This window comes from Myripristis murdjan, chromosome 1 (genome assembly GCF_902150065.1).
Source record: "Myripristis murdjan chromosome 1, fMyrMur1.1, whole genome shotgun sequence".
NCBI lineage: Eukaryota > Metazoa > Chordata > Actinopteri > Holocentriformes > Holocentridae > Myripristis > Myripristis murdjan.
The window spans coordinates 5209334-5229774 of NC_043980.1; the positions used below are offsets into that span (position 1 = coordinate 5209334).

The 20441-nt window shown below is 43.2% G+C and overlaps 2 protein-coding genes across 2 annotated transcripts; both read right to left on the bottom strand.

Annotated features, from left to right (window-relative positions):
* Window positions 1-222: 222 nt before the first annotated feature.
* fam161a (FAM161 centrosomal protein A) lies at window positions 223-10454 on the bottom strand. The gene is made up of 7 exons (XM_030060389.1): window positions 10180-10454; window positions 7140-7405; window positions 5525-6754; window positions 5044-5211; window positions 3691-3790; window positions 2746-2903; window positions 223-1089 (listed from the first exon to the last, which is right to left on the bottom strand). Exons 1-7 carry the CDS (start codon window positions 10333-10335, stop codon window positions 729-731), a joined length of 2439 nt encoding a protein of 812 aa, XP_029916249.1. The 5' UTR covers window positions 10336-10454; the 3' UTR covers window positions 223-728.
* A 739-nt stretch (window positions 10455-11193) lies between these two features.
* Window positions 11194-20410, bottom strand: cct4 (chaperonin containing TCP1, subunit 4 (delta)). Its single transcript, XM_030056958.1, has 13 exons — window positions 20262-20410; window positions 19109-19161; window positions 18927-19016; window positions 18361-18469; window positions 17698-17962; window positions 16947-17079; window positions 16124-16263; window positions 15371-15467; window positions 14581-14691; window positions 13845-13975; window positions 12835-13069; window positions 11827-11940; window positions 11194-11344 (listed from the first exon to the last, which is right to left on the bottom strand). Exons 1-13 carry the CDS (start codon window positions 20377-20379, stop codon window positions 11330-11332), a joined length of 1611 nt encoding a protein of 536 aa, XP_029912818.1. The 5' UTR covers window positions 20380-20410; the 3' UTR covers window positions 11194-11329.
* Between the last annotated feature and the right edge of the window lie 31 nt (window positions 20411-20441).

Below are 20441 nucleotides of genomic sequence, written 5' to 3' on the forward strand. Positions count from 1 at the left end.
TTGGCTCGTCGGTATATTCGTTCTGCTCTCCTATTGGCTGCGCCGCGCTGTCAGTCTGACTTAACCTCCCTCTGAGTCCATGTGGTTGTGTTTGCCCTTGGATGAGGGGTTACAGCAACAGGCTCCTCTTCACTTCAACGCAGTGTAAATTAAAGCATATCTTTATAAGAAATTAAAAATACATCTTTGTAAGAAATAAAAATACAAATAAGCAATGTGATTTTTGTTTAAATGGCTTTATTGTGGACGGTCAAATGTGCCAAATGTAATGTCAACATGACTACAGATGGGGGGGACGCTACTGTTATGATGTCATGTGCCATTTAGTGGATGTTTTTACCCCAAAGTGCCTTAATACCATGAGTGTATATATTCAGGAAACAGTACAGAATATGACATACAGCTGCAGGTGGTAAGAAGAGTCAATACAATGAAACATTAAAAGTCTTACATTTTCCCAGTATGAAAACAAACTGTCTTGTCTGTCATGGCTGGGCATTACAATACAAAAATAATAAATATGGAACATTTCTCCTCCTATAGCTGTTGCAATATTGACAGTATAAATACCGCTCATCCTTAAGTTCTTAAAGGCTATCCATACATACATTTTTCATGTTCTCATTTATTTTCTGTCCATTTGTACATGAGTTATAATATAAAATGCTTTTATTTACTACTGTACAACTCTGTTTGGAGACATTTTGACAGGGTAAGAGCAGGGCTGTTCAGTCTTCCTCCTCACTTGCCTTGTCCGCTCTGTCTTCCCTGTCAGAGCGTTGACTGTTACGACTGCGCGGGCTGCTTCTGTCACTGTGGTTGCCGCGGCGCCATCTGATGACATCACGCTCCTGCTTCCTGTCACCTGGAGCAGGGCTATGCTCGCTGTCATCAGAGTAATCCTCGTGATCGTCTGAGTAGTGGTAGCTGTTGTCTGAATCGTGGTGATCGTCCGAGTAATGAGCGGCGTCCTCCCCGTCCTGCTCGCCACCTGCCTCCTCTGGTTCCTCCGCCTCCACGTCTTCGTCGTCCAGGTAGACCTTTCTGAAGCGAACAGGTTCATATCCGAGATCTGCCTCCTCCCTGTCACTAACAAAATAAAGAGAAAAAAAAACACAATCACCAAAGTATCCTTTCCAACTGGAGTGCTGATTACGCTACAAAACTGTGTTATTATTCTGTGTTTATTATTTTGCCATGAATCTGTAATTGAATGATTCACAAAACCTAACCTTTTCAGAATGCTTTTCAAAACAAAATTTAAAAGTGCTTTACAGACAGTAAAACAGTACCACTATCATTAGTAGTAGTACTAGTATTACTGTTAGGGTGATTGAATATTATTCTAAATGACTAAATACTACATTACAGAAAGAATGTACATTAATAACATAGATGTTGAAGCTGCACTAGGTACGTTTTTGGCTGAGACCAGCAGCTATTGTAAGTTTATTTTGTTGAAAATATGACAGTGTATTAGGGCTATTGTAAGGGAAAAAATTACGGAGCTGGGGGAGAGGAGGATAATATTCCGAGAAAAAAACTCCAAGATTAAAGTAAGTACTCATCAGATATTCTTTGAGATTAAAGTGATAAATTTACAAGAAAAAACTCAAATCTATGACAAAAAACTCTGAGATTGTAAAGTCACAAATTTGCAAGAACAAAACTCAGAAATTTGATGAGATTAAAGTTGCAAATTTCTGAGAAAAAACTCAGAAACTAATGAGAAAAACAAAAAACCAAAATAAGTGTTGTTTTCTTGTGAACAGATCACAGCAATGACTCTTAAGAGTCCGGAGGGTCATGATAATATTCTGATTCTGGGCTAAAATGATGAGAGTTTTGCAAAGTAGAATTTGACAAGGTCATCAGCTGCAGGCCTGATACACGGCGAGCAGCAGCAGAGTGAAATGATGTGGTTCCTTGACCAAAAATAGTAAAAAAAAACAAAAAAAAAACAAAAAAAGTTTTGCTCTGTTTTGCCACACCAGAGATTGCAATGCTAATCCAAGCTGAGATAGTTTAGCACATGCATGCTGGATTCCACAAGTCACGCACACCTGAACTCATACAGATTTAAAATTTAAAACTGAATAGAAGAAAGTGAGGACGTCTTGGTGAAGAGAAACTGAGGCAGCTTTGTTGACATGCCAGCACAGATGGATATATTTTCATATCACATCAAAGATCGATGCTGCTTGGTTTAGCAGCGTTCATTCTTGTCACGATGGCCTGATCGCACTCAAAGTGACAAGCCGGTCAAATTATATCATAAATTAATTCTATAGAAATTCACTGCTTTTGTCGGTCATAATTGCAAAGTGTGCCTGCAGGTGAGAAGAGTGTCCCATCACGCCTGACTACGATGAGATTCGTCCGGTTGACCCATATTTATTCTCTGGTGTCGGATGTAGACACTTCTCCACCCACAGGATGTGAAACCTAAGACTGAAAAACAAAGTGTCTCCTGAACAGCAGCAATCAGTAATCTAATCTTTTCCCTCTTTTGTCCCTTTGGTGTCCTTTGGCATGAAGCAACACAGATCAGCTGTGTTGCTGAACATGAACAAGCTGTGTGCAGTTTACTGATGTCCCCTCACAGGATTTGTGGGTATTGAAGCTACAACTTTCTCAGAGTTACCTCTTGCTGTCATCTGGAGCCACAAACGTGCAGTTGCCTAGTGCAGCTTTAAAATGCTAAGAACACATTGGATTTGACTTGTGTTTTATGCAGATGTGAACCTCAGTCTGGAGTCGCTGGAGAAAGAGGATTTCCGTGCAGATCCCGATCTGCCTGGCTGCTGGGATTTGGCCACCTTGCCTCTGACGAAGTCCTCAGTCAGATCACAGCTCCGCAGCTTGTCTGTGTAGCGCTTCTCTGCTCTCTGCTTGGCATTCCTCTGTTATCAAAACACATGGTCAAACAGCTGTTATTGTGCCATGGTCATCAAAACAGCTGTTTAGTTTGAAAGAAAAATCCAGTGCTCTGTCAGTAATTCAGCTGTCCTCTAACAGTGTGACAGTGTTTAAGAGTATTTTTCCTTTAAACCTTTATTTTATTTTATTCTGTTTGATTCTATTTCATTGGTTATCTAACAGGTTAGGATGTTGTTAGGGCGGCACAGTGGCTCAGTGATTAGCACTGTTGCCTCACAGCAAGAAGGTCCTGTTCTCAATATGTTTGCGTGTTTCCTCCCAAACTCTAAAGACATGTAGGTCAGGTGAACTGGACAAATTGCCCCTAGGTGTGAATGTGTAGGTCTGTCTGTGTCTTCCCTGTGATGAAAAGGTCACCTGTCCAGTGCGTTTCCTTGCCCTCTGCCCTATGTATGCTGGCATAGGCTCCATCTGACTTTCTGTTTGATGCACAGCAGGGGTCATTTCAACGCTAAGTCAGTCTTAATTTGTTAGCTGGCTAATCAGTTAATTTGTTTTTACTTCTATCAGCTTAGTATTGCTCTGAAACCCCAATAGTACACCTATTCTTGAGTAGTAGGCCTGTGTGTACCTCCAGATGAGGATGGGTGCTCACATAGAAATGAAGTTCAGATGTTAGAGGGGGGTGAGAGCAGGTGTGTCACTCTGGTAATTAAAAACACCAAAAAACACCTTCAGAAGGCTAAACAGTAAACTACTAGCTCCTTCCGTCTGTGTGACGCTCTCAGCGGTGATCAGGTCCTTGCTCACCTGTGCAACCTGTTCCAACAGCAGTGGTCTTCCCTTCACCCTCTCCTGGATCTCTTTAATCTCCTGCCGGTACTCCTTCTTGCGCAGGAGGTCTTGTTTCCTGCATGTAACATGGAATTATGACTTTCCCTTTCCTTAACATCCCTCAGTCTTAGCCAGTTCGATTCTGCTACTGCTGCAGTTTGAAATAAATACTGTCATTTTTATGCTTTCCTTTTTTGTAATTGAATTTAAGGTTTACATGGTAATCAGGTGATCAATGAGTGACACTGTCTGGTGGCCCTCGAAACATGTTCAAAATTCAACAATATAATTTAAAAACACCATTAACAAAAAACCTTGTATCATGTAGAAATCAAGATCAGGAAAATATAAATTCATCAGAACCTGTTTGTACTTAATTAGAGAGTATTGGTACTGCAACTTTAATCTAGATATATACAAGATATTGTCACATTCTTTGCACCTAAGTAATTAAGGTGAGACACAATGTGATTTCAAAATTAAGTGATCTTTGATATGACAGAAACAGAAAAAAAAAGTTTGAGTAGTGTGATATCCAGATGGATTTTTACCTGGACTACACTCCTGTCATGGCTTTTAAAAACCAACAGGCTTCAATGGAATATATGGTTTGATTCCCAGGAAGTCAAACACCAACAAACTTGATATGGCATGTAAAACACTTTGCTATTTCTAGTAGTTCAAGTTTGGCAAGTTTATTCATAAAACACTTTGCCACAAGTATGTTTCAAATGAATAAGTCACTTTTTGTTATCCTCAGTCAAATTGCTTTGAATCCATTTAAGCACCCTGTTTAACACTAAACCTAAATTGTTTTTTAGGAAATGTGTGCACAGGGCTGCATATATTATAGCAATATCTACATATTTCTGATGTTTGCATGGGGTGCTGCATTCCAAGTTAAATACTCATGATTATGTTTGTTTTATAGAGTTAACTAAACCCCAAACCCAAATCTCTGAAGGCTGGCCTCTACAGGTGAAAAGTAGGGTGCCTGGTCTCCACAGAGTACCTGTCACTTACACCCAAAGACCAGACACCCCACTGTTCACCATCAGAGGTCAGGCTTCACAGAGATTTGGGTTGAGGGTTTAGTTACTCTCCTAATTAATAGAGCAACAAATCACCAGGTTGATTTTAATTCCTTTGACAATACAAGTAAGTGTGAGGGAACTATTGGGGCATGTGCTGTTTGTCTTGGGAGTTCATGTTAAGTATTTTGATTGCGATTTCAAGTTATCAACTGTAACTTTCATGTTTTCAGAAGACATAAATTCAGTGACTTCAGTGGGGTGAGAGGTTATAGATCCTCGACAGGAGCAGTAGTACCTGAACTCTTTGAGCTTGGCTGGCTGGGCCTGCGAGAGCGCCAGATGGGGGTCGTTGGCCTGGGCTCGCTTCAGCACCAACTTCTGCAGCTTCCTCTCCCTCTGCTTCTGTCTCTCTCTCCACGTCTCCTCCTCTTCCTCAGCCTTCTTCCTCTGCTCAAGCACCTTTCTACTCAAGGAGACAATCTGGTCAAACATGATGGAGGGGTTTGGACCAGGGACTTGGATGGGGTGGGAGAATGGTGTGCCGGGTGGGTATTGGGGATTTGGGTACAATGATTGGCTATCAGGTGAAAATCACTGTTTTAGAAGGTCTGGGGTTGTAAGCAAACTGGGGGAAAGGAGGTCCATAAAAGTTTTCATCCTGTGGGGAGTCAAACCAAGACTGTACAGGCCACTATGTCTAAACAGGGCATCTGAGTTCTGAGGCTCCAACTACATCATCTAAAAAGATATGAGCCCTTGGCATCCTAGGATGATACCTCACAGCCTCTTGGCGCTTTTTGGTGGCATCTGTGGCTTTGGTGGGCAGGAGCTCCAGGCTGCTCGAGAGTGAAGAGCAGAGGCTTGAGTTGGGCGTTCGGGTGTTCGGGCTTAAATAGGGCCAGCGTGCCGGCCGAGGGCTGGACTGCTCCTTCTCGATGTCGGCCAGAATGCGTTCACGGTGTGAGGGGATCTGCGACGTTCTTAAATTGAAGGGTTCGCATGCAGTCACGGGTCTCACCTCCTTCCGACTCTCAAGTTGCCTCTGGAAACGTCGGTAACTGGCACTGAAGTCAGGTACGTCTTTGTTTATCTGGGGCCTGTGGGAGAAGCTTTCATCCCCTTCAGCTGCAGTGGCAGTGTCTTTGGTCTTCCGTTCACTGAGTCGTCGCGCCAGCATGCTGGGAGGCATCGAAGCACTGCAGAGCATTTCCTTGGCTCTCATCTGCATCTTGATGGAACGATAGAGCTGCTCCTCTTTCATCTGCTCCCCAGATGCAGCAATATACACTGCCTTGGGCACAGGGTTGGCCTTGAAGGGTTTAACCTCCTCCTGGGCAGACTGCACCTGGCGGAGCTCTTCCTCTTTCTTCTCCTTTTTCAATCGTTCACGCTCCAGGAAGCTGAATGGCTTCTGAATAGTGCGAAGATGCTGCTCTTCACGCTCTCGCAAGGTTCGCCGGCGCTCCTCATCCCGCTCCTGCAGCTCTTCGTAAAGCGGAAGGTGAACGTGCGCTGGGACGGGACTGGCGCGGAACTTCCGCTGGCACTCTGTCAGTTCCTCCAGCTGTCGTCGCAGCTCTGCATTCTCCATTTCAATCTCTGAACGCGTCTTGATGCCGCGTCTTCGTCTCTCGGCCTCACGCAGCATCATCTGGAATGGTTCTGGAACGGTCACTTTGTGTTTCCAAGAGTCCTGCTCCAAGTCTTTATAAATGTCCCTCTTCCTGACCCTTCCCTTGGAGCCGTTGCGCCTCTTCTGGTCTCCTGGGAGGCTCTGCAGCGAGGAGGAGGACAGGTGAAGATTGTTGGGGGACAGCCTGAAGTCCCTCCACATGTTCTTGATGTGTTCTTTTGGTGAGGAAAGCAGGCCTTTCTCCACATAGTTAGCAGCAGCTCCCTCCTCGTCTGATGTGCCCACCTGTTCAGAGCCTCCCCTGAGCTCGAGAGCAGAGTGAGCCTTCCTCAAATGGTATGAAGCTGCTGGGCTGGTCTTTGCCCACAATGGCCTAATGAGAAATATAAATGGTCCAGTGTTACTATGACATAGCACCGAACCTATGTAAAATTTGTTCTCACAGTGTGGCACTGACATAACAAAGAGTTTAATGATGAGACTTAATGATGAGACTTAAAATGCCAGAAATAATGCGGAAAAAGTTCACAGAATTAGTTAATTTTGTGATTGGCCATGGTTTCTTATAGCACTTCATACAGGCCAGATAACACAGGCCAGTGAGATCATGGTCTGCCCCACTACCTTGCTTAGCATTCTGTCTGCCTTGAACAGCTGGAAGACATCTGGGTTAAAGGAAACACATCAATACACAGAGAGACCCAGTGCAATACATGTCTTTGAACCAGATATGTAATGATGAGGAAAAAGCCACTCGCCTGTTGCCGGCCTCCAGCGTTGTGTCCAAGGGGTCGCTGGATTTGAGCTGCAGCTTTTTGCGGTACATGCCCTCCAGCTCGGCCATGGTGCGCAGGTGAGCCTTCTTCAGGTCCTCCAGCTTGCTGTAGTACTCCTCGTTGGAGAAGAATATCTCACTCAGATTGATGCGGTCTCCCGATACTCTGTAGTCCTTCATCCTCAGAGGGCGGCTCCTCCTTGGAGAACCCTCGTCGCTGAACTCAGAGCCCGAGTTCCCATACTCTATCTGAAAAAATAAAATAAAATCAAAGGGGGTTGGCTCCATGTTTTTGTGCTGTAAACCAACACAAGCCATGAGGTTATCCTGGCCAACACATACTTGATATTAGTAAATATTAGGTTGATATTAGGTTTTACTAAGGCTGCAATTTGAAGATCATTTCCCATCAAACCTTGGCTTTATTTTTTATACTTTATTGACTAAATGATTATCAGTAGATTATTTGATAATGAAAATATTCCTTATTTACAGCTATGGCTGGGAGATATGGACAAAATCAAATACCACAATATTTTTGACTGAATACCTCTGTTGACAATATTGTAGAGATGACTACTGGTGCTTTCACAAAATATTTACACAATGAGATTTTTTTTTCAAACATCAGTAGTAATATGTATATGATGACCACGCAGGTAGAGAGAAATAACAATAACATGAACTCACTTATTAAGATCCCAAATCCCAAATCCAAAAATAAGATCCAAAATCCCAGATGATCTCGTATTAGGGCTGTGCAATATGGACAAAATCTTCTATCACAATATGGATAATTTAATATCTTGATAACGACGTATAGCGCGATATAATATGCTCTCTGTAAATGTGATGAAATAAATTGTCTATACAAAATAACTACAAGCATCATGATTCATTTTTAATGATTCTTAAGGCACTTTCTCACTTTCTCTTTTCTCCTTGTATTTGCAAGTGACATTGAACAGAACTGAGTTTTCAGCACTTGTCTTCCATTGGCTCACATCTTTTATCCCTCCCTGCACCGCCTCTCATGGTTCACCTCGGAGTGGTAGAGAAGGTTTGTTGTGTTGGAATCCGACGCTGGAAACCGGTCTGCAGTGTATTTTGCAAAGCACTGTTTTCTGGTTGGCGTCAGATTTCTTATATCTAAACCACGTGCAAACAACAGAAGTACCCCCTTTTTAGGTACAAGTCCCTCATCGTGTCTTGGTTGAATTGATTCCTGTTCTGTATCAGAGTACTGCAGGGAGTTTTGTTCTTTGTCACGCTGCGCCATGTTTGTTTATTTGAGCCCGTGTGTAGTAATGATGTGAGACAACGAGGAGCCCTGACTCAATGACATAACGTTAAAATAATGCTGTAAAGTAGCTTTGGTGACATCATCAATAGAAATAAAGAGGAAAATCTTGATACACATTCTTCTCTAACCCCACAATATATAATGTCATATCATACCAGCCTATCTAGTATCATATCACAGTGTCAATATTGCCCAACCCTCAAGCAGGATGCCTGTATCTCAAACAGGCAGCGATACTGTGTCTTGCTCAAGGAGACCTCAGCGGGCTTTACACTCTCCTGGGTGATCCAAAACTGGGACCATTTGGTTCCAGGACAGTGAGTCTAACCACCAGCTCCCCTGGGCCACCCTGCCCTGCCATGAGGCCTCCTCCACGCCTAAGCCTATTATCTTGCTGTCAGACTGGCCATATGGCGGCCGTGCAACAAAGCACAGGAGCTCCACTGACACCTTCCATCAGATGTCTGCCTCCATCGCTGCTTTTATTATCATCTGCTGTTTAACAGACAGGTCAACCTCGGTTTTACCTTGTCGGGGACATGGGAGGGAAAGCAGGATTGTCATCCAGAGGGAAATGATGCATTTGGGATTATGATGTGACTGGGATGTCCGGTAATCTAGTCAAAGCAGGAGGCCGAAAATAGTAAGGCCAACAAATTATACAGGTCAAATCCCTTGCAGCACCCACACGGGCTGACCTAAAACTGTCAGAGGCCTCTTGACTGGATCACATCAGAAATTGTATCTGCTTAGTTCCAACTGTGACTTTAGTGAACAGACTGAAGTTGGATATCAGGATGGCAAGCCCGCTCGATATCTTTAAAAGGAAACAAACTCTTTTCAATCTGGCTTTTATTTTGGAGTAACGTACAGCCTTGGTTTTGCAATTTAATCATTGGTTTGCACATTTATTTACTCACCTAGTGTTTATTTTATTTTATTTCACCGACTTTTATTTGTTTTTAACACGTTATAGTTTTTATTGTTGTAGTTTTTAGCCTAGCAATAATTTGTTATTGTTGTTTATATCTTATTTTATATTTTATTTCATTTTTGTGTTCTTTTAATCCTGCAGTGTGAAGCACTGCTGCATGTTTGTATGTAAGGTGTTCTATAAATAAAGTTGAGTTGAGCTATGCTGACCAAAAGGGGACATTATGATTATCATGCAGGCAATGCAAAATCTGCCTTCAGTGTCAACTCAGGTTACCCACAGTGTCAACCCACTATTAATCCAGATGATCCACACTCACCATGTATGTCTTATAAACCTGTATCAGACAAATGTAAGCTATGGCATATCAGGGCCATTGTAGGGGAACAAATTACGGACGGGGGATTAGGATATTTTCTGAGATTAAAGTGGTAAATTTACAAGAAAAAAACTGAAATGTAGAGGTAAAAGAAAAGCTGCCTTTCGGCGTTTAACTCTCTAAAATTTGTGACTTTTTAATCTTAGAATTTCCCAGATTTTTTTCTCGTAAATTCACGACTTAAATCTCAGATAATATCCGAGTCTTTTCTCTTTACCTCTGAATATTACCCAGCCGCCCGGCTCCCTATCAGGCCGTCGCAGTTGCCTGTTCACTGGTATTTAACTGTAGTTTGTCGCTAGTTTAACCAGCTTTTTATTAAACTTGAAACACTGAAAACTGGCAGCAAAACAAACGGGACTTTGACAGTATTCTTGTCTAAGGATTTTGTCCGCTTTGAGTCTTACCTCCTTCTCGTAGTCCCGGTTGTCCATCTGTCCCGCCGCGGTGTACGGCAGGGCTCTCTCTCTCTCGTATAAAGCTAACGGCACTTTAGTGTGCGGGTCTACCGGCGTCTTCAGACACGAAGTGACCAGCACGTTTGTCCGGTGGGCATTCGCCATGGTTTCACCGTCTTTTAAAGCATTAATGAGGAAAGTTGAGCGAGTAGAGACAAGCTGCTTTCTGCCAGCCGGCGTCAAGCTAACCAGGCGGCAGGTGCGCTGCCTAGCAACGGCGAGCAGGCGAGGCTCGCGGTTGTGAAGGAAGTGAGAGGGCCTGCTGGTCAACAGCTTTCAAAGTAAAAGTACCACCAATTAATTTATGATGTTATACTTTTAAATTTGTAAAAAAAAAAAAAAAAAAAAAAAAGAATAAGTGAATTATGACTGTCCCATTTCCCTGCTACAAGCTGCAACTTTCCATCATGATCTCAGAATATTAAATTAGATATGACAAATTAAATAAATATTTTCAGTGTCCATTTTCTATTTGAGATTGGGGTTAACTACAATATTTTCATGCCAGCCTCAGTATTTTTATATAGTAGTTTACAGCCAGCACATGATTATTTTTGTTTCAAAATGATGGTTATACTATTTCTCCACCATTTAATTATTTTTTAGACTTAAAATACTGAAGAAATTCTTTGTATTAAAGCAGTTGTGTTGATCCACTACTAGTGAAATTATAGAAGAAACATCAAAACATGCATTAGAAATTTGAAAAAGTGCATTGTGTGAAAATATGCACACTAATCCCAATATTACAATCCATATATAGAAATAAGAAATTGAGAATATGTAAAAAGTATACCTATATAAACCATATACATTGAGGTACTGCACTATTGAAATCGTAGTGATGGTAGTGAAGCAGACAGCATAACACCATCACTAACAGATTTATCAGTCCAACTCTATTTGACATGATTCATGATTTGTTAACTCATGTTGAGGCAAAAGAATCACACAGGCAAGAGATGGAGTGTCAAAAAAAACATGTGTTCTTTATTAAATTATGCAACGTAACAACTACAGAGGAAATCCGAACAGACAGATGCAGGCAGAGTGCTGTGATCCCTCGTGATACGAGCAGGCTCAGGACAAACTGAAGTTCTTACCGAGTGTTCACCTGCAACAAAACAAACACACTCCCTTTTTCAACTGGACCTCGATATGACATATAATGCACACAAATTTTGGAGGAGCAAAAAGGAAATCCAACTTTTTTTGTCACTAAAAAGAAACACAAGTCATCTTTCAGAGATAGGCAGCATCTACAGTGAACCTGCAGGGATTCTTGCATTTATTTCTGCCTCAAAAGCAAAATTGAAAGAGCTTCTAATGGGCATTTTCTAATTGCAGTGATTGGGTGCAATTGGTGTTCAGATGGTCATGTTCTCACCTGGCCAGACAAACCAAACTAAAAAGGAAATAATTAAAGGAACTCTTGTCATGTGCCCGCCTTTGTTTTTGTTTTTGTTTTTTAAGCTCTATTCCTGGCTTGTCTTCCCTGATCTTCCTGCTGCCTGTGCAAAGTGCAGTTTTTCAAGACGCACTTGCAACCTGATTTGGTCTTTTCAGCGAGTGCTAGTTTGTGATGCGGCCTCTTACCACGTCGTCGATCTTGAGGATGCTGCGGACCGTCTCTGTGGCCAGAGTCAGAGCGCTGATGGACACCAGCAGGGGCTGAACCACCAGCTCCTCCAGGATGTTGGAGATGCCACCCTGAGACACACACAAGACGCCATGTCAGACTCTGGTGCTGGGCAAGTTGGCTCACAGCACATAAAAATGCACAATATACAAGCATTAAACATAACATTAAAATCAAAAAAGCAGCACGAAGAGAGTCTGTGTAAGAGCCTGGCAGACTAGTGACTTGGGAGATAATAAACAATGTAGAGGCTAGGGCTGGGCGATATGGACAAAAATTAAATATCACGTCATTTTTGACCAAATACTGTGGTATCGATATTGCAACGTTATGGTTAGGATGACTACTGGTGCTTTCATAACACTTCACTTATGCAGGAGATTTTTGATAGACAATCATTAATAATGTGGATATTATGATCAAGCATCTAGACAAAAATATTAGAACGGCAAGAGAAGTCTGCACCCCTTTTACTGTAATGCAGCCTTTAAAAGCAGGAAAAGACACACACTTATGCCATATCATGACATTACAATCTCTAAAGTCCAAGGCGATATCTAGTCTCAAATGATGTTATCGATATTAAGCTCAACCTTTCTTAAAACCAAGGAATCAAAGACTCCAAATGATCTGACATGTATGTTCGAATTTGAAGAATACGGGGCGACATTAACATTTACCTGCTGACAATGTCATTATGGTAGTAATTCAATTGGTTACAGCAACCACAATAATAATAATAATCCATATGCAAGAATAATCCATATGCAGTCTGTTGTGTTTGTGTTCTTGATTTCATTTTTTTTCAAGGTAAAATGTTGAATTGTGGGAATTTGAAAAAATATGCCATAACCTGCAGATTCTTCTCCTCGATGTTCTGTCACTTTGTGAACTGAACCAACCCCACGCCAAACATTAACCGAGGTGACAGAGTGTAGGGCCACGACAGAGGAGAGCGGACTGACCTTGCGGACGTTGATGCCGGCGGTCTTCTCCCCCTGCGCATGCCTGTTGCGCAGCTCCGTCACCGTGGAGATGGGGTTCAGACCGGCGTTCTCAGCCAGAGTGGAGGGGATGACCTCCAGGGCGTCGGCGTAGGCTCGCACGCAGTACGCCTCCATGCCGGCCAGTGTGCGTGAGTACTCTGCCAGCCGCAGGGCCAGCTCGATCTCTGGAGCGCCGCCACCAGCGATCAGAGCCCTGAGGGACCGTGGAGGAGGACAAGAGTCACATCAACAAAACTGCTCCACGCCAAGGACTGAATCCAAAGGCTAATTTAGGAGCAGAATAATGGCTACTAGCTCATTTACTGGGAGTTGGGGGCTTTTCTAGGGCTGGGACAATATGTTTATCTCCTGATTCGAAATAATCACAATACCTGGGTGTCATCTCAATAGGTGTTGCAATTCTACAAGTTTTGCCAGTCAATATTATATATCCTCTAGTTTGTGGTTGTAAAGTTTCATGAGGCTGTGATTATACTTGAGGTCACAATGGGTCATTTTATACAGTGACGCCAACTTCCACCCAACTGATGCAGCTCCAAGACTGTTTAGGCCCCAGTCTGCACAAACACACCATTTTACAACAGGCCACAAGAACACATGTGGACTGCAGGCTTTGGGGCCCAAACTGCATGGGATTAGCAGGAGGTGGGCGTGTCTGCAAAGGGGAGAGCCGTGGCTGCCCAGAGAAAGAACCCATTTTCATTCAGAGACCTGGAGGTCAGAGGTCAAGGGACCCCGCTGGAAATGGCAGCCAGATTTTCCTTACCCAAAATTTAGCCACTTTGGAGCATTTTTAGTCTCCTTGCTGACAACCAAAAATGATATGCTTGGTACCAACAGATTCTTTAAGTCTTCTAGTTTACTAAGATACCAATATCTTTACATAAATTGATTCAATAATAAATGATTCAAAAAAAAAATAATCACAAAACAATGATTAAAAAAATCAGAATAATCTTGTGACTGACCTCTTCTTGACCAGGCAGCGGATGACACACAGGGCGTCGTGGATGGAGCGCTCGGCCTCCTCGATCACCAGCTTGTTGGAGCCGCGCACCACGATGCTCACCGTCTTACCGGGGCTGGTACAGCCGGTGATCTGCAGAGCAACGCTGCAGGGTTACTGGAGGCTAAATTTAACAACCACATGCATGATTTTTTTTCTTAACAAAGCTCAAATCATTTTGTCTTCAGCTGTGGAAAAAAAAAAAAAAAAGTAGCACCCTTGATTTTTAAAATTGCTATATGAATAAAACATCCAGTCTGAGAAAGTCATGAGCTTAAAGTAACAGTTCACACAAAGTATAAAAAAGATATTTTCCCACTTAGAATCTATGCAATCTATCCATCCATAGATTTGATGGGAACTATTTCCTGCTGAGGAACGTGGACATGGACAGACTGTAACACGGATAAGTGAGGAAATATCTTTTTGTATATTGGGTGGACTGTTCCTTTAATATACAGACTCAGACTGATGAAAAATTAAGGGATCCATCATTGTCACGATGTCAGTGACTCCTCCACAGAGAGGTCACAGGTCAGGCTCGGCTACAGAGGAGCTGAGTCAGCGTCTTGCTCAAGAGCACTTCAGCAGGGTGGCTGTTTGCCAGAAAGGGGACTGACTGACTATTCACGTGAGGAAATCAGTGAGGTGGCTGTGTGCAGCATCAGCTAAGCTGCAGACCAGCGGGCTCGGCTCACCTTGACCAGCTTGCCGGATCCGTCCAGGTTGACCTCCTCTGCCAGCTCGGCGGTGCCCAGCATCTCAGGGGTGAACTGGTCGATGTGGGCGATGGGCTTGGTGCCGATGGTCTGCAGGGGTGGAGGAGAGAGACTTCATTAGAATTCTATTTCGCTCAAGCCACTTTGCTTGTGAAGCACAGGGATTTTGTACAGGTAGTGTTACAATTAACATTTACATCTGTGTGCAAACTGGAAAGTATGACAAAAAGTGAACTGAGAGAACTTCTGACAAAAAGATGCACCACTAATGAAGATATTTGAAGATTGTGAGAATCAGAAAAGTGATGCTGGTGATTCTTTTTGTCTATAATATCATGTTATCCTTCCAAAGGCGTATTAGGGCCATTGAAGGGAGAAAAGGATTACAGAGCCAAGACAGGGGGAGTAATATTCAGAGAAAAAAAAAATTCTGAGATTAAAGATGTAAATTTTTGAGAAAAAAAACTCACAAAATTATGAGCAAAAAACTCAAAATTCTGAGATTAAAAAGTCAAAGACAGAAAGTGTTGCTGTGTAAAGAGATGTAAATGAAATAAATAAATAAGTAAATAAATCATTAAATGAAGTTTTGATGTCATCCTCTGTCCACTGCTTCTTCTTTTCTAAAAGCTTTAATACAAATACAGAACAGCCAGCGGATTTGGTAAGAAGGAAATCCTGGTGATTTTAGCCCCGAATCACAATATTCTCATCAGCATCCGGACTTTGAAGAGACTTGGGCCGATTCAGGAGGAGGCCGGGATCTCACCTTGCAGATGAACTCAATGTCTTCTCTCTCGATGTCCTTCACCACCATGATCTTCATCTTGTTGAGGAAGTGCAGGGCCAGGTCGCTCAGAGCGTCTCTGTCAGAGGATATCAGTACATATTCTGTTGACTTCCTCCCTCTGCTATACTCATACCCATCAACATCAAGCATAACCATAATCACTATGTATGGGGAAATGCATTCAAAAACAAAAATCAAGACATTAAATTGAAGAATCAGGCACATGAGCTGCTTCATGTCCCATCATGAGCAACACAACACATTAAACTCGCTAGTATAATTTAAGTAATTATGTTACAGAGGCAATTAAATAAGCTAATTCATTATGACAGTTTACTTAACATACTACATGAGTGGTATTAATAAGGACTGTATCTCCAAGCATTAAGGAGGTGCAGCAGCCGCAGGAAAATCATCTTGTCCTCTTTAATATGAAAATTTATGTGGCAAGGTGCTCCATTATCTAATTGTTATTTATCATGTGGCAGGAGGTTCAATATTATGTACCGTTCTTCAGTTACAAAATGTGCACACAGAAAGACACTCAATGCACAGGTAGAACCATGATTTACAGATAAAAAGAATGCTGAGCGATTAAGTGAATAAAAAACAAAGGCTAAATAAAATAAAATCCCACTGCAGGAACTGAGGTAGCTATGGTCAGGAAGGAGCCTCTGTCATGCTGATGGTGGGACACATGACTGTCATTTCATAAAAAGCCTGCATCAGTACCTGAGGATGGACTTCTGGATGAGCAGGACGTTGCAGCCGGCCTTCTTAATCTGTTTGACCAGGTTGAGGATGTAGGCGCGCTCCTCTCTCAGCACGCGGTCCATCTGGGCGTAGTCCGACACCACAATCTGGTTGTCCATCTGGACGGCAAAAAACAGAATTGATCAGCTCCGGTCAGGAGAGAGAAAGTCTGAAACAGAGCTGGAGACTGGGGATCACTGGGAATTCATCTGCTACCAAAATAAAAGCTTACAAAAAGTAAAGACATCCGTTATGATCCATTACCGGTTTCAGCTAACAGGTAAAGATGAAAATGTTTACATGAGTCAGGGAACAGGAACTATGTTGATACTACACATGCACTCTTTGGGAATGTGAAGCAAACACACACTTTGTAAGGCAACAGTGATAGTTTTATCTCCTGGTCAATGGCCTACATGAACCTTTTTACCTTTGACTACCATCTGCTTTTTTATTTATTTTATTTTTTGGCATTTTTGCTTTATTTAATAGCCACAGAGGGGAGAGAGAGACAGGAAAGGCTGAGGAGAGAGAGGCCGCTGCAGTAAGGACTCGCACTCTACCAAGTGAGCTACCAGGACGCCCTACAATCTGCTCTTCTGCACAGAATGACGTCACACAAAATTAATTTACCTCAAAAGAAAAAAAAAAAACTTAACAAGAGAATAACAACCGATTTCTGACTGCAATCAAGTTTTGCTTGATTTACTTTGGGACTGTAGGTGTGAGAGGAGTTATAACTTTTGTTGTAATGAGTCGTGTAATTCTGTGTTTCCTAGGTGTTCATTATTTGGTGACTCACGTCTGTTTTGGGAGGCGACAAGCAGAACTGGATGAGGCCGATCTTGGCCTTCTCGACACGGGTCACACCGGTGTTCACCACCTTCTGGGTCAGCACCAGGCCGTCCACCAGCTCACAGTCATCAATGGTCCCTCTGAGCACACACACACACACACACACACATATACACACTCCTGGTTTATAATACAATAGTATAAAGTGACAGGACATACCAACCAAATTCTGATAAACGTGAATGTGGCAACTTGGCAAATTTATTGACTTTAACAGCAACCTTTGGCAGGTAATCATCTGCTGGAGGTCATATTCACAAAATGTTAGTTAGCTACCTGGTTAAACAAGCAAGAGGTCAGAAACAGAGGCTCAGAGCAAAGGAAAGTCCTGAAAAATTCCTAATGTGCCGGCAAAATGAAAAATGTGCAATTATGTATAAACAGAAGCTGCTTTTATCGTGTTATTTCAAAAAAACTGTGGCTAAAAAGAACGAAAACGCCTCTAAAAATCTATGAGGCTGGTAGGAAACTGTAGTTTAATAGACTAGCAGCCAGTTTATTATGTTACTCATGGATATATGAAAAACACTTGTTGCAGCTGCACACTGGAGGATTTTAGCACAAGGTCTTTAAAGATGAAATTTAAATTCTGGTCTGAGCTTTTCAGGATGGAAAATCACCACTAAGTTCTGTTCTCTGTTCTGACACGGAAAAGGGTCCGACAGTGAGAGCGGTCACTGAGGCCCCTTCGTCCTCACCCGAGCTTCTTGATGATGCTGATGTCATGCAGGTCGACGCTGGTGGCGGTGGCCGGGTCGATGACGCGCATGACGGCGTCCACGCTCATGGGCGCCAGCAGGCTGGAGTACTGCGACACCACCTTGGAGCAGAGCGACGTGGTGGCGCTGTTGAGCAGCGTCTCGCGGTCGCTCAGCTGCACCGGTGTGCTCATGGCCGTGAGCACCTCCACCGCCTTGTCCGCCGCCTTCTGGAAGGACTCCGAGATGATGGTGGGGTGGATGCCTGAGCAAGAGGGACGTTTTATTTTGATGTTGTTTTAATGCACTCACCAGCCTGATGACCTTTATTCTCATCCAAAACCCTGAAAGCTTTAGCTCCGCTTGCTCTGGAAGAACAGCATCCTCTTGCTGGTTTGTGCCATAAAGCAACACAGCAGATTCCTAACAGATCCCACCTTGTGGCTCACAATGTTAAAGGCAGTGTAGCGACAACTAAACACTGTTTAGGGACGGGGTCCAGGAAGCACCGCCCGGGCTGTTCTAGATCACTTTCCCCACCAACATTTCCCCAGCTGATCCAAGGATACAAACTGAAACTTCTACTCCTCCTCCTCCTCCATGAGGTTGTTTTATTACACAGCTTCTTTTTTGGATTTTGGATTTTAGTCTCTCAGCACTCACCCTTCTGCAGCAGTTTGGAGCAGGAGTCCAGCAGCGCCCCGGCGATCACCACCACCGAGGTGGTGCCGTCACCGGCCTCGATGTCCTGGGCTTTGGACAGCTCCACCAGCTGAAACACAGATAGTTCGAGATTGTCTTACCATTATTTTAAATGCACCTGAGTTCAGTGTTTCACATTAGTGCTGCAGTGTGGCAGCTTCAGCTTCCTGTCAACTGCCTGACACCCAGAGGAAGAAATGGAAGCCTCCTCCAGGAATTAATCCTTCACAAACATTTTAATGTCATGGCTGTGTGCGGTGTCTCTGTTAGGCAGGACAGCAGTTCATTTCATCTCTCTCAGCTTATGACAAAATAAATGAATGAATAAATGTTAAACATTAGAAGTTACACTGCAAAACTCACAGGAGCAACTGTAAGCCTGTAGTAAATGGGTTTTTACTCTTTACTTACTTTAAACCTGATGTTCTAAATTTTACATTTTCTTTACCAGGCTCTCATCACACAGGCTTACAGTCTGACACTGAGGAGATGGTGTGGGTGTGTTTTCACTCTGTGGTGGAACATACCATTTTGGCTGCAGGGTGGAGCACCTGCATCTGTTTCAGGATGGTCGCTCCGTCGTTAGTGATGGTCACATCACCTTTCTCATCCTGGATCTGAAACAAACAGCGACTCGTACTCAGAAACACGTGAAAGCAAAGAGCTGCGTGACGTTCATTTGAAACACCATCAGCTGATTGTTACTGACCATCTTGTCCATGCCTTTGGGCCCCAGGCTCGTTCTGATGGCATCTGCAACAGCTGCAAAACACACAGGGGACCCATCAGTACCACCTCAGAGCCGACCTCCACTCACTGACACTCAGCATCACTTTATGAGCATCCACTCCTTGCAATGTATGAAATATTAGAATGCTAATTTACATGAGCACACAAGCATTTTTGGCTGCCACTACATAATAGAGCTAATAAAGTGGACACAAATTATTATAACTTTCAATAACCAAGGCTGGTCTCATCTTCCTTTCACATGCAATTTGCATTCAAGAGGCACATGATTTTTCCTGGTGGAAAATCTTGACAGATAAACACAAAAAAAACTTATTAGGACTGAATGGATGTGAAATAAATCTGCTGATGGTTTCATTTAAAATAACTCGTTTTACATTCTAATATCTCATGAGACCTCTTCACTAACTGTGCATCTACACACTTATTTGGGCCACAGTGACTTCGCTCCTGACCGTTTGCACTTGCAGCTAATGTTGCTATTATGATGAGTCACGAGCATCTTGCAGGGTAGCACGCTGAGATTCTCGCTCCAAGGTCCAATTAAAAATCTGTGAATTTAATGTTGGCGTGCACGTCGGCAAACGCAGATTGACAGTGTAAAAGACCCTCGACCCTTACACGAATCTTTAGAGTCCTGTGGTACATTCGGCAGGCAGGAAACTCACAGGTAACACTTTATTTCAATAAAATCTTAGCTTTTGTACGCATTTAACGTTGGCAGCAAACGGAACACGGTACATTACCTAGGAAGCGGTGCCAATCTATTAGCATAACTTAAATCCAATTAGAGCTAAAAATACAGCTTGATGATGTACTGAATGCATGCCGGATGTAAGTGTGGCTGTTAACAATTGTAAAAAGTGTTGAATGAGTTTCTTTCCAGGTTTGTGGGCTTGCTGAGGGTCAAGGCCCCGTTAAACTGTCAGATTTCCGGACGGGGTTTTGGTCGGTGTTAACCTGAGCCCTGCCCCGCCCGGACACACGGCCAGCAGCATCCCCGAGCCGGTGTGCAGCTGACCCGGGGGGTGCAGCTGACCCGGGGGGTGTGGTTCAGGTCCGGGTGGTGGAGGAAAACCAGAAAACAGTTTATCGGTTTATCGGCTGTGTACCTTTCCCCGCGGAGATGTTACTGAAGCGGATCTGGGCCGGCTTGTCGCGGTCCACGTACGCCCCTCCTTTGTTTTTGCCTCCACTTGCGGCGCTGGACGCGGCCATCATCTCCGGCATGGCGACTTATATGAGCTGGGAAATATCGATGGAAGTGTTCGGAGGGGGACGGATGAACCCCG